The sequence below is a fragment of the Lissotriton vulgaris genome, chromosome 4_1 (assembly GCF_964263255.1).
Source record: "Lissotriton vulgaris chromosome 4_1, aLisVul1.2, whole genome shotgun sequence".
Taxonomy (NCBI): domain Eukaryota; kingdom Metazoa; phylum Chordata; class Amphibia; order Caudata; family Salamandridae; genus Lissotriton; species Lissotriton vulgaris.
Genome location: NC_141691.1, coordinates 1,657,273,543 through 1,657,289,094, shown reverse-complemented (window position 1 = coordinate 1,657,289,094; position 15,552 = coordinate 1,657,273,543). Strand labels below are relative to the sequence as shown.

The 15,552-nt window shown below is 39.9% G+C and overlaps 1 protein-coding gene across 1 annotated transcript in view; it reads left to right on the top strand.

Moving 5' to 3' along the window:
• Positions 1-15,552, top strand: part of ZNF704 (zinc finger protein 704) — a 580,699-nt gene that overhangs the window by 465,190 nt on the left and 99,957 nt on the right. The window contains exons 5-6 of the mRNA XM_086966998.1: positions 32-132; positions 11,866-12,130. Of these exons, the coding sequence (XP_086823124.1) occupies positions 32-132; positions 11,866-12,130 (366 nt within the window). The remainder of the gene's footprint in view (positions 1-31; positions 133-11,865; positions 12,131-15,552) is intronic.

Below are 15,552 nucleotides of genomic sequence, written 5' to 3'. Positions count from 1 at the left end.
AAACTAACAAGGACTATGTTCTCCATTCCAGAATTCCATGAAAGTAATGTTTAAATGCCTTTGGAAAAACTGCGGAAAGGTTCTGGGTACAGCAGCGGGGATCCAGAAACACATCCGTACCGTTCATCTTGGGTAAGTCACTGTTTCAATTGCACACGGGCTAGGTTTTCTGTAGCCCAGAACAATACAAGTTGTTAGCGGTTCAATGGACACAAAACTGCATTATGGGATTGTTTAGGATTTCAAGGAAAAAACACAAAAGTGAGGAAATGAAAAGTAAATATAGGCTATCAAGATAAGTTGTGCACTGCGTGGCTTCACTGCACTTAAATAATTCTCTGCTGTGCTCCTGGGAATCACTCCCCACAAGGAGTGTGGATACGAATGCTTAGGTTGCAGTTCTACTGCATGTAGGACTTTCCCTGGGCACTAGTTCATTGCTGTGTTAAACCAGCTTAAGATCAATCAAACTAAAAGTTTCTTCATTAAATTTCTTTGAATTCAGTTAAGTCTTTATTAACTTATTTCATCCTTGATGTTGTATTCACATCTGATTTAATTCAATCATTCGAATTTCTTATGAATTTCATCATTGATAATCATGTTGCATATCACAATTGTACCCAATGCATTTCGGCGTACAACGCCTTCATCTGGGGATTATCTAAAAAACAAGCAATATTTCAATGAAAACTATGGGGTGGCTTTCAGTAAGTGTGAGGACGACGTGGACAGATGGTGTAAGCTCCCGCTTTCCTTGATTGGCCGCGTAGCCATCATGAAGATGGTGATTCTCCCCCGTTTTTTGTTCCTGTTCAACACACTGCCCATCATTCTATCGAAGGCCTTCTTTCGAAATCTAACAAAACTCATGATCCGTTTGGCTTGGGGGGCAGACAACCACGGGTCCGATGGAGAACTCTTACACTCCTGTGTGAACTTGGTGGCCTGGGTGCGCCGGATCTGGAGAGGTATTATAGAGTGGCCCAGGCTGCACACTTGCACAAATGGATTCATGGTGCTGATAACATCCCGCATGTACGGATGGAGCGACTTTTTGCGGAGCCACTTCCACTTCCGGCCACAATCTGTACCCCGATGACCGTAGAGTGGGCGTTTTAGACTCGATCACGGCTACGAAACACGCCTGAAACGCCTTGCTACAGGCGAGGGAGGAAGTGCTACTATACTCCCCTGCGATGGCGGTGGAGTGGCTGCAGTGGCTGGCTCCTATTGGGGACAGGAACGTACTCAGAGCGCTGCATGAGCTGGGGCTTGAGTCAGCGGGGGACCTATTTGAGGATGGCAAGGTAAAAACGTGGGACCAGATCGCCCAGGGCGCTGAGGGCCCGACTCTGTTACAGCGGTTCCAGTTCCACAGACTTTGGAGTGCTATGAGAGACGTCCTGGGCCCAGATCTAGCTGAGCCACCGGACATCCCAGAACACTCGCACGTCATAGCGACGGCGTCCCCGCGACACTTGACGACACATCTATACAAGAGCAGTGTGTCATACAGAGCACAGGAGCCCTCCAGGGCCCGACTGGCTTGGCAAGTCGACCTCGAGATGGACATAGATGATTCGATGTGGGCGTATTGTTGTGCCAGCACTAGGAAGCTATCCCTGAACGGTCGCTACAGGCTGGTACACTTTAAATTCCTGCAAAGAGTTTATTAAACTCCGGAACGCCTACATCGCTATGGCCTTAGACAATCCCCTGAATGCGAGCGCTGCCACGCTCCGGTTGCAGACTTCCTACATATGGCGTGGGGCTGCCGCAGGATATATGAATTCTGGTGGTTATTTCGGAATTAAGCGAGATACTGGACCATGAACTGCCGGTAGATCCGGCATTGGCCCTGCTGGGCTATTCGAAACCCCTGCCGGTAGCGTGTAGAAGGTTGGCGGACATGGGTCTACTGTTGGCGAGGCTTACAGTGGCGCAGTGCTGGATGAGGGGCCCGACCCCGACAAAAAAGAGATGGGCCAGGGACATGGTATACTGCTGCACACAGGCGGAACATTACAGCGAACTCCTCCCCCCCACTAGTAGACCTAAGAACTTCTGGGGACTATACAACATCTTCAGGACCACAAGATAAGGGATCACGCAATGATTTAAGTAAATACCATGAGTTATTCCAGTAAAGTCAATGATACGAATCACTAAGACAGACACCCAAGAAGTTGGTCACTCTAAAAGGTAATTTGATAGAAAGATTTAGATGAGTTAATAGGCTAGAGATAACATAGACACACATAGAGATATGTATCGTTCAATCAGAGAAAAACGTTTACATAGGTATAGGTTTGTGAAAATGGATTACCCCATGTAGTAAACAATGTATATTGCTTGTTTTTTAGATAATCCCCAGATGAAGGCATTGTACGCCGAAATGCATTGGGTACAATTGTGATATGCAACATGATTATCAATGATGAAATTCATAAGAAATTTCAAATGATTGAATTAAATCAGATGTGAATACAACATCAAGGATGAAATAAGTTAATAAAGACTTAACTGAATTCAAAGAAATTTAATGAAGAAACTTTTTGTTTGATTGATCTTAAGCTGGTTTAACGCAGCAATGAACTAGTGCCCAGAGAGACAGTCCTACATGCAGTAGAACTGCAACCTAAGAAATTAAAAGTAAAACATTCCGTCCATCAAGCTGAAGAAAAATAATATGTGTGCTAAATTATTGTTTGTTAGCAAACAGTTTTATATTCCTGTGCCATAGTTGCCTATTATAAAATTAGGTGACTAAATGACAATAGGCATTGGGGAGCCAATACGTCTGGCAGAACTGCAATACATGCGCAAAAAGGCACAGAACAAGTAGGCACATGCAAATACATACAGATCGAAAAATCTAAATGAACATACATAGAGGGACAAATGGGCACAGACCAACATAAAAGCACCTGATTACACACAGAAATACACCTTATATCATTCATGTAAGTACACGCTGTCAAACATACAGCTACCTATGATCAAACACTTCTCATATCTATGTAGACAAAAAAGAAGAAGAGAACACCACCAACAGAAATCTATGCACATAAACTAGCATACACAAAGACTGCAGTGTACACAGACTAATTGTACCAATGCACATCCAGGTAGGCACGGATACCCTCAAACACACCTATAAGCACTCGAGTACACACAGAGGAAAATATATACAGGCACTGATATACATACAAGCAGTACCTACAAAGGGGCAAATACAGACAACGCACATACAGGCAAACATACAGGCTTAGACTACATATGCATAGGTCTGTAGGTCAATGCGTGAGTATGTGGATAGATGATCCATGGATCCATCAACGTGAGTGATGCACTGATGATTAGATGGATGAGTGCTCTGAATGATGGATAGATGAATATGTGGGTTGTTCGGTGGATGAGTAGTTATGAGTGGGTGGTTGTAAATGCAAAGGAACTAAGTATGATTGATAGCTTAGTCATGCACATGGGTATTTATTCCTCAGCCATTCGCTCACTCAGACATCCATCCTATCAGCCAACCATTGGTCTATTCTGTCATTCATCCACTTACACGACAACAGCAACAAACTTAGCGAAAGATTGAGGGCCTGATTTTAATGTCTGGCGGTTGGATCGCCGGCATCTATAGAGGCGGTCTGGAGACTACCCGACGATCATGCAGTGATCTCACCGTTGTATCTCAATTTGACCACCAGGCTGGCGGTCGGAAAGGAGCTGGTACCAGGGTGGGGGCATCCTGTGTCCATGGAAAAGGGCTGCAGCACATGCCTCTGCCATGCAGGGCTTATTGCACTTCTGTGCACCGTGTGCCATACAACATGTTGCACATGGCCTAAGGTGCATGGTGGTGGGTGGGGGCACTACATGTGCCCCCAGGGCCACCAGGCGCCCCAGGGCCACTTTTCAGTGGCCTATGATGGCCAGGGACCCTGTTTGGGGCTACCTAATCCTTTTCTGACAACCTTTACATAAATAGGCTGTCAGAAAGGGGTATTGTAATCCCGACTAGGGTGCCTGCCTTGGCACCGCCGTCAATCTAGGATGCTCCTCCGATCTCCGCCCCATCAGGATCTATGATCCTGGTGAAGCTGGCGGTCTTACGTCCCACAACTGTGGGTCCTACCGCCAGTATCATTTTACAACAGTCGAACCAAAGGGCAGTTGGCGTTCGGACTGCCACTGACTAGTTGATCTTAACAAAACAAGCCGGACCTGTTGGTTTTGTCAATGCTTGTTTACATTTACATGTATTATTTGACGTTCTACTGTTTAAAGTATAAAATGTACACAAAATAAAATCGACCAAAAGTGTTGAATAAAAATGTGAAGAAGATGTAAAAACAAAGAACTTGATTAAAAGTGTACTTTGACTAAGCGCACACAGCATTAAAGCTGAAGGGCAGATGGAAGGTGAAACCCCTTACTGTGTCCAAAGAAGGATTTCAATGAAGAGATTCACCACCGGGTAATCCATGGCTTCATGGACAGGACAGGAGTGGAAAACTTGTACAGAATTCTGCAAGGATACACATGAATGATGGGCACGTTGTTTCCAATATTTTAATGTTCTTTGAATTATGTCACTGTTTTCCGTTTCTTTTCCACCTTTTTTCTACTTTTTGTGTTTTTATCTCCCTTACTCTGGGTCAAAATCTTACGAAGATAATTATTGAACCCCCAAAAATTATAGCCGATGGGCCCCATCTGCAACCATCACCTCAAAGTCAACAATGTGTACATGAAGCAAATAGGATATTATATACCCTGCTTACCTGTTTGATGATTTTCCAATCATAAGAGTACAAAGGCCTATGCAGAGCGCACAGCGTGCAATACTAGAGCTAACCCATCTTTGTGAGAGTCAATTTTATTGGCTATAAAAAAATATTTATCAAGAGGGAGCTAGCTTCCATTCATAGAGCTACATTCCACAGGAAATACGCACATATTAATACCGAAGCTAAAGTCACCTTGAAAGATTGATTTTCCTAAGTTCACCATACAAAATCCGCTAATGACTCACATAAAACACTCCTCAGCCCTCATTCATCTGCTTGCGTTTCATCCAGTTGGTGATGAAAATAAGAAAATAAAACGTTCAGAAGCCCTGCTGCAGTTCGGTGTTTCACGTTTACACATGTTTTAGAATGAAAAAGGACGTTAGCATACAGTCTGCAGTTCACCTAACCATTTTTCTTGTTTTAAATGCTAAGGTTTTTTTTTTTTGCTTTTTTGCTCAATAAAAAAATATTAAAAAAACGACCACTGAGATAAGCATATCAGGTGTGTAATGATGCCTTCTTCTTGTAATGAAATATAATTTGTTCTAATTGGACTGACAGTCCATAAATCAGTTTTCAAAAACTATGTTTGATACGCACTTCATAACTAAATTAAATATTAAAATCAATATTATATTTTTAGATGCACTTGTAACTTTCCATCGAAGACTCATTTAATCAAGTAAATGTGTTTTCCTTGCATTCAGAATCCTGTTGCTCTGATTTAAAAATATGATAAACAGAGCTAGTATTCCCACAATGCAAAGAAAAAACTGGCCTTGATGATAGTGCTCACGCATGGACTTGGAAAGCTTGAGAGTTCTTTGGAAATTGCTTTTATCACCTCATGGCATTGCTATACTGCTGCTATTTTCAGTGTTCCTAGAAGAGGATGAAGCCAGGGTACACAGTAAAAAAACACGAAACCAAAGAAGATGCATGGCTTTCAAACCTTTGCCTTCATAGCATGTAAAATAAAACAGGCATTGCCAAAGTCAATATTTCTTTCCTTTGGGACCTATCAGCTTTGCCAATGGTATGTAGTTATGCTGCACAGCAGCCCCTATGCTATGCAGCATTGCTATAGAAAACAAAACTTTTGTCGCAGCCAACCACACAAATTTGGGCACAACACATTCACATGCCTGCAAAATGGTGCAGATTGGAAACTTAAAAGAAAAAAAGTGCAAACGCGGGTGGGGGCGAAAGCAACACCGGGGCACTGGTGGGAACAGAAGCAACACTGGAGGCAGGGACAGAAGGAACACAGGCCACTAGGGCGGGTGAAACAACATGGAGGACTGTGGTGGGAGGGAAACAATAAGGAGGGTGCAGAGGGATGATCAAATAAGAACTGTCGGGGCAAGGCACATAGGAGAGAATGAAACACGGGCATTGGGAGAGAAGCATAAGGGCGAGAGAGAGGAACATGGAGTGTAGAAAAGAGAGGAGTACACAACAGAGACAATTACATGAGGGAGACAACTACTGGAAAACACACACACTCTTGATGAGTTTCTAAACAAAAAGGAAAAAGTAGTGTTTGAAAAGCAAGCAGTAGAAGTACACAAGTAATGCACCAATGGTTCAGTAGAGGGACTATTGCACGAAGAGGAAGGAAAACTCACAGAATCTAGCGAAAAAGAAGGAGCAAATGAGAGTGGCAATAAAGCCATCCAATAGTAAGCAATAGGCGAGCTATAAGCCCACTATAAGTTAACAATATGTCTTAAGTGTCTGATTCCCTTATGAAAACTACATTTTAAGGCATCCATGAGAAATTCTTTCAAATTAAGTTTTATTTTCAACCTACCTGGCGAGTAGTTAGATGCTGTGATTGGGAAAAGGCAGTTTACTCATGAACGGCGGGTATGGCACACTGACACCGCGCAGCAGTCCCTCCAGTCTGGATCACATAGACACAGTAACTAATGCCTTGTCAGTGGCTCTGAGTAGGACTCTCTGTTTTGTCACCGGTAGCACGCAAGCACAAGGGCTTGGAGATTCTACCCTTTTGGCAGCTCTTGGCTCTCCCCTGTCCTGTAGACAGTGATGGTACATGACCAACCCAAAGAGTTCAAGGACAGGGTGCTGAAACATTAAACCACTCTTTGTATACAATCAGATAGAGATCTTTTTTACTAAGTCATGGTCCACCACTCTAGGTAGAATTAAATAATGATTAATTAGACACTACAATGAGAGCGTAGTCACCCCAAGCCAGTCAGCCGTTAACTGACTTTGCGCAGATCGCTTGCACTCCATGGGGCACATAACACAAATAAACATTCTGATTCTTAAAACTAACCCAGTATAATATGTCCTCTTCCCTTAATGTACAAATAGCATAAGGCAAAAACACAGCATACAATAATACATGTTAATCAAAAACAAGAATGAAATACATAAATGATACACTCCAAACTCACATAGTCACATAACAAAACAGGTGGCCTGCATTTCCTATGGCTTCTTGTCATCACATGACTTTGGCTCATATCACAAAAACTCATAGAATTGCCTCCTCCAAAGAATGCTGCATTCTCAAACCTGTGTCCTGAAACCCACAACTCCTCATCAGTCATCAGCATAAAGCCACTATACTCCTTCTCTCTTCGTACATTGCAATCACTATCCATTTGATGTAACCCACAACTCCTGATTGCAACTGTAACCATTTTCAAGAACTACAGAATACCTATGAGTTTTTGTAATCCCCTGAATTTAGTCAAACCACCTTTAATCCAACCAGATTTAATTTTAATCTAATCACCTATAATGAAACAAACTTGTTAGCCCACAGACTACTCTTCTCTCCTTCCATCTTGCAACACCCAATCTTTCAGCCATGCTGGAACCAACTTCCTTTCCGGGATTCTGTCTTGCATTATCTGATAGGGAGATGTTTGGGAAATATCATGTTTAGTAGTACAATACACCCATACCATATCCGGGACCAATCTCTCATTATCTTTAGATAGTACCTTTGGTCAATCTATTAGCTCTCTTGACCACACCATTGGGCTGTGGGTTATCTAGAGAAGTAGAAATGTGGTTAACCCCACAAAATAACAAAAACTTTTGCATCTTACTAGATGTTAATGGTAATGTGGGAGATGAACTCCAACAATCACCTGAACCCCAATAATTTAATACCCGGATATTTACCAAATTATTTTGGTTCCAGAATTTCCTGATTGATCTAGTGGTTGGAGACTGCACTCCTGATCAGGGGAAATAATGTTTTAGCAGAGTTGCATGAAATAAAATATTAGATACATAATAGACTCAGTTCTAGATAAAAAATAGGGAATATAGCTTTTTATTACAGAAAAATGAAAGGATGATTCAAAAGAGAATAAGCAAATATCACCATTAAATGGTCTAAGCAGAAGTACAGGGAATTAAATTCAAAATCATAAGGCTTAGTTATGCATTATTTTATGCAAAAATTCTAAGTGTCTGACTCAGTTTGAGTCCTGACAGCTCAATAAAACATTTGAAAATGGCAAAGTATACCCATCTTTGACAAAAAGAGAATAAACCTCCAGAAAAGCTCATGGGTAAAAAATAATGACAATTTTCTCTCGAAATGTATGAACTCAGAAGGTTTTATATCAAAACCACATATTCTGTTAATAGGTTCTGCAAACTCATTATTGCATGACCATATTAAGGTCACATTTGACAAATCAGAAACAACAATGTAATAATTAAAACTACACAATTATTTAAACAATAACTCATCTTCAGGTAAGATAAATCCTCCATTGTTTCCTCAGCAACTGCACTCCGAAGATGTGTATCACAAATGAAACATTTCTTGAACAATGGCTCATAAAACTCACATGTCTTATGCAGCACTTTCAGTGGAATTGCTTGAAAATGATACTTTGGGTACATCATGGAAGTCTCATTCATAATACACACTTTTGAACATTACTAATTTGTTTATGTCATCTGCTTTACATTCTGTGGAATGAGAGGAGCGATGGTTCTGCTGCAGTTCAGTGATTGGGAGGGTGAATGGGCAGGAGCACATTGAATAGAACACAAAAGACAGCATCCATTTTAACATTAATGGTGTGTAACATGAAAATGTGGCAAACTATTCATATCAAAATCTAGACTTCTGTATGACCCAAACATCTTGTTGTTTGAGGACCAATCTCATACATTGTTTAGTTACAACTCTATACATCATTAAAACTAAAGCATTTCAAAAATAATTTTCTCACATTATTTGTACATTTTACATATTTTGAAAAACGCTTCAACAGTACCATGATCTGTTATAATCAGAGGAGAAAACCGTCTTCAGCAAATCTCTTTCAAAAGATGAATGGTTACTCGTGTGGTAATTTCCCTCACAAATTTCCCAAACAGCCATTTGGTATGAACATCCACCACCACTAATGCAAATGTCAGTTCTCCCCTAAGTTCATTCACCGGTCTAATTAAGTCCATGCACAAAGTGTTCCATGGTTTACCTGGATCCCTAACGTGCCCTATATCAAATTGTACTCCCCTTCTCAACCTTTTCTCGCCTTCTTCACACATTCAATTTTCCACCTGCAAGGTGACTTGTTCATCAATAACCGACCACCATAACTCAGATGTAAGTCTTTTTATGTGCATGTTTGCCATAAATATCCTTTGTGAACCAATTTATTCAATTTAGAGTGTAACCTAGCAGGCAAAACAAACCTTTCACTCCCAGTATCTCACCACACAGCGTCATTTCATTCAAAACTCTGAAAAACATTCTCACCGAAGGTGAAACAGTACTCTCTCTCCTGCTACCCAAAAGATTAAGGACATTTTTACTTCCTCCAATTTAGAATCCACATCCATCTCTTGTATGCACTCCTCACTTGTGTTGGCACTAGCACCCTAAGCTACTGGTATCCTGTACTAATGATACAGCACCTTCACTCTCTTTTGCAATTACATCTTGGCTGCCATCCATGTGGTTTCTAGTCATGGAATCAGCCTTCCAGTTCACACCTGAGAAAGGCCACCAATGCGTTGAATGCACTGCTAACCTTTCAATAATATGATGTCAATTGGGGAGGTTGTGACCTCGTCATACACACCATCCCATAACCTTCTGAATCCGTCCAAACCCTCTTTGTGTGTGTGCTTGCCTATGGTTGAGAGGGGAGTGAAATCACAGCTGCGGTCAGCAGAGCCCTAAGAGGGTGCTATTTCAAGAGGGTACTGTGGACAAAGATGCAATCCATCTCCCTGCTTTGGATTTAAATTCTGATATTCACTACTGTCTAAGAGTCTGGACATTTAGCCACTTCACCTGATCACATGAAATTAATGATTCCCCGCCTGTGCTTCTCATAGTGTAGAAATATGATATAAGACAGAAAGACAGCAGTTAACCCTCTTTCTCCACTCGCCCTCTGCCAGTTCCAGATGTGTTGTGGGCAGGCCCAACACCATCATTCTTGGTTCTAGCCAAACGAGGGAGCAGAGTGGCTAGGCCAGTTGAAGCCACACAGCAAACAAATACTCAGGGGCACGGTTCTCTGCACTCCACACTCCCCACCACTTCAGCTTTCCTGCAATTGGTCGACCACCATAGGACAAGTCAAAAGATGTGGTAAAATGCAATGGTAACCTATGGACAGGCGAGAAATAGCGCCAGAGCATGTCTTCTCACTTTAGTATCTTGCCAACATGGCCACACCCCTAACTTTGTAAAGTTTGCAAAGACAAAAAAAGATAAAAAGCTTCATGGTGTTGATGATGATCACTTTGACACCTTACACACTTCAAGACGCACTGGAAGAAGCTTTGAAAGAAGTATTAGGCAACATTACATGCTCTTCTTCGAAAGCTAGAGAAACACATTTTAAGTGTGAACTTTGGTTAATAGCCAGCTGGCTTGGTGGCAAGAGAAAGGGGTGTGTAAGTGTCTAAGGGCCAGATGCATCTAGCATCCATTTTGCGATTCCTTATTAGCGAAAAATAAGGAATCACTACTAAGGAATAGCAAAATGGAATGCATCAAGCAATCACTATAAAAATAGCGATTCCTTAGAATTCCTTAATTGGGACTCACAAATTGCGAGTCGCAATTAATGAATACCTCCCCATTAATTCCTATGGGCCTAGAGGCCCATAGGAATGAATGGGAAGACAATCTCAATTTGCGAATCGCAATTAGCGATTCGCAAATTGAGATTGCGAGTTCAAGGGTGCAGGGGTGTCCAAAGGACACCCTGTTACACCCCTGAATGTGATCTGTACACATATGTTGCGCACACACATGCCCTTAGGGCATGTGTGTGCGCAACATCAAACTTTGAAAAATGCACAACAGTGCATTTTTCAAAGTTTTTGCAAATTACCATGAAGTTGTACTTCGTGGTATTTTGCGTGCCCTATTAGCGAATTCGCTATTTTTGATACTTTCATGCATTGCATTTGAGGAATCTCAATTTGAGATTCCTTAAATGCAAACAATCGCAATTTAGCGAATTCTCTATTTGCGATTTTTGCATTTGGGATGATGCATCCCAAATGCAAAAATTGCACTCGCAAAGGGCCAGATTCTGAGAATCTGGTCCTTTTGCGAGCGCATTTCGCTTGATGCATCTGGCCCTAAGTGGCTTAAATGGTTGAAGATTGAACAAGTGGAAGGATTAATGGTTTCCAGGAGTTAGGCTGAGTACTCTCGGTGACCAAGTAAGAAGCTGTTGAAACAGACAAGTTTACTCTTGACTGATGATCATTAACTGTAACCTGACTGTAATAGTAGTGGCAGTGCATGCTGAGCAAGTAGGTGTTGTCATTACATTAGAGAAAGGGATAGGAGGTGCAGTATAGCATTGCTGTAGAACGCAGACAAGTACATTTAAAAGAAAAGATATTTTGTCTTAGGTTCTTGTGGATCTCCACATACTTGTGTCTGAATGATTCTTTTCTTTTAACTTGTTTCAAATTTTTCTGAGGATCAATAATACCTGTTCTAGTTGAAGAGTACAATATATATACCTGTTTTATTCAGGACATGTGGTTTGTGTCTTTTTCTTTCTCATTTTAGTCGCACTGGGGATTCTGAATTTAGTGACGGAGAGGAAGATTTTTACTATACTGAGATTAGACTCAACACAGACTCGGTATCTGAGGGATTGCTCAGTGTTTCCCCTGGCTCACCATGTGTAGCATCTACGCCCCCTCTTTTCCCCTCCCAGGATGCTGGGCATACAGAAACAGCATGTGCCAAAGCTGAAACTAAATGTATGACACCTCTGAGCCACTCCGCTCCTACCACCCTCTACCTCGTACACACTGATCATGCATACCAGGTAAGTTGTTTATTATGTACTTTGTCTTTTTTATTATACTATAATAGATATAATAACTCTAATGAAAACTGACCTGACTACACAATATGCACGCTTTCATCAGATTTGACATCTTCTACCACGTGTATGTAGTTGTCCCTCAGCCATTTCTGAAACTTCTCTAGCAACTTTCTAGCACAGCTGTTGCCCTTTATATAACAAAGCTATCCTGTGAGCGCCGATTTAGTGAGCTCTGTCTCCCTTTGTATCAAATGTGTGAATTGCTGAGCACCTACAGAAGTTTGAAATATCAGAAAGATTACAAATTGATTAAACAGTGGCAAAAGTAAGAATTCCGAAAAGATGGCAAAAACATTTCTAAATGCCTATTGGTAGACCATAATGGTCCGGGGTCCTTGAAGGTCTATTGAATAATATCAGATCTTTAGTTTTATTATCTTTAATAGTTGGACAACTAAAAGTGTTTTCTGCAGGTCCCTGAGTGGAAATTGAAAGCAAACTTATATTGGATGATCACTTTTAAGTAGATACACTGTTCATATTCATTGCCTGATTCAAGCCATCCAGCCTGTGTACTGTTTGCCAAAGGTATCTTGGTATCCTTCGCTTTTACAGTCTCTTAGTTACCCATGTGCTAATAGAAATCTGCCTTTTGACTTGCCATAGCTTCACTTTGTGCAGGTTTTTAATTTGTTATTTGCTTCTTTTTGGCAGCAGACACCACTTATCCAGGTAACCTTCTCCGCTCATTATTTTGTTTTTGTTCTTTGGAAGACCCTAAGTTCATTTGTTAACTATTTATTAACAAAAATCGGATTATTTATGTTTCTTAGTACCATTAATTATTGAAGCTCATTAGATCAGGTAGCATTTTTGAACAAATATTTTGCTTTATTCTGGAGATATTTTCTACTATGTCCAAGAGGGTTTCTAACTCCTTGATGTTTCCCAAATAGCCAATTGTTCTATCCATGGCATTTTAAAGCATAGATGTCCTCCATATACATATGATCTGCCGTGTCATGAGAATTTCAACAAGCCATTTTATCACCAGTAGTCTCTGATCAATTTCCTTTCTATGCCATGCTGGTATATCAAGGAAGTAATTAAATGATGGAGTAGTAACTAAAGAGTAATTCAAGACTGCTTCTCAGAAATCAAAAATGATGTGTAAACTTTATCAATATATGTCGGATTTATTTTTCCTGCCCATTCTTTGTTTAGAGAGATTTGGGTTGAGATAGACCAGATGAGTTTTTACTGTTCACACCATTAGTTACTCACTAGAATGATCATTGGCTTTAGATTGCAGTCTTGTGTAAATATCAACTAATCACATGGGAGAACTGTTTCACCATTCTCTGTAAACTATCAAGTATTAGGGTACTGTGTTTCGAATTTCCCTCTTGTGGCTCTGTGTCTGTTTAATATTAAAAATAAATAGTATTAACAGTATTCCAATTCTCCAACCACAGAATCTGAACATTTGGACTTCCACTTTCCAATTGTGTTATTATTTATTTTACTCTTATATTATGAGCTTCAGAAGATCTATTGGCCTCCCCTTTACAGGTGTCTTGCAAGTTTTTATTATCCAGCATTCTAAGATATTCTGCTTATTGAGACTCAAATTAACTTCATCCGAGCTTTTATTAATCAATTCCACCACACCAGGCCCATCAGATTTAACATTTGTACTGATAACAAATCTTTAAATGAAATAGAAGCAGATGATGGGATCTGGCCAGTAGCTCTAATACATTCAAAATATCATTGACCCAAAGATTTGTACACAGCTGCACAGGAATTGAAACTGAACCCCTTTAACCCACTTTTGATGAAATACGTTTGAACTTTCAATCTCACTCTCTTCTCTTCGAAGTATGTTCTCCATAATTGCTGTTGTTTTATGAAGTCTTAGCTCACTAGCTCCAAACTGGCTACTTGCTTATTAGTACTCCTTCATCTATTTGAATTTAGAGGAGGCTTAGTAAGGTTATCAACTGACACCACATCTTCTGTAGTTGTGCTGTGAGAGTGCAAGTTAGCCACCTCCCATATTTCCTGCTGGCCAAAAATGAGTCCGCTGATCGACATAGTCAGAGTAAATAAAAAATACTGTTTATCATCCGTATTAGCTCATTTTGACTTCTGACTCTAGGACTTTAGAACAGTAGAAGCTAAGGGGTTTCACCTCTCTGCCACCAAATCATTTTCCAAAGGAAGATTAATAATGTCACCAAGTAGCACTTGTAGAAAATAAAGTGCATATTTTCATTTAAATAATTAGGCACATTTTTAGAACTTGTCAATTTGGGTAATGTGTTTAGCATTCCATAAAGCCTACCAATCACTTTTAACTTTACGTGTACCGTTCTGGATCTATGATTATGTATTGTGCCTCCGTAAAAAAAGATCTACATATTCAGGTATCTCCCACCCCAGCCATCCTCAGAATAAGATTTAATTTAAAAATGGATGCATTCCATATCATTCTCTTTGGCTTCACATTGGGGTACTTTTTATCTTTTTTTGTATAACTTTTTAATATTTTGATGAAACAATAATATAAGACATTTGCCATTTTGCCCATACAAGAAAAGTAATATGACAATATTGAAGTATAAACTGTAAACATATAAGTAAATATAAATACAAACTACTTAGCTAGAGAAACAAATTCCAAATATCAAAATATATAGCACACACAAACATTTAATAAATGTTAATATCACAGAAAAAAATCAGGAATAATCCGAAGTAAATAGAGAGGAAGAGAGAGAGATAATAAAAATTGGTAGGTAAACAAGGGCGTATTGCATTTGGGAAATGGGATGAATACGTTTTTACAAATTCTTTACTAAACAACATTAAAACTGCAATTGCTAACTAATCACTTGTTTATAGCAGAGCACATGCTAAAATTATTCAGTAAATACTTCAAGGTTAAAAAAAGAATAATATTAATGATAAATCGTTAGTTACAGATTATAGGTAACCATAGTTTATCATGTTTAATAGCTAGTTGCATCGATTTGACCTTATCTCTGTCTAGTCTATGATTGTGGCCTACAGAATTCCACCAAAGTTGTACCAACAGAGTATTATGTGTCATAAAATTACTAGAAGTAACTTGTAAAGCAATTGCAATTAATAAGTCGACTAATTTCCCAAGTAATGTATTGTAAACCACATTACATGCGATCTGCCCATTAAAAACAAGAAGAATAGAAAAGTAGAAGAAACATGGAAAAATACTATCGCGGGGACCAAATTCCCACCCCAAAATTGACCACTTTAGGACAGAGAAAAACATACGTAAATAAGAAACATCAACATTATCACATCTTCAACAATTATTTTGCCCTGCTATAAAGAATTTGGAGAGAAGGCTAAGAACACAATACGTCCTATTATTAAAA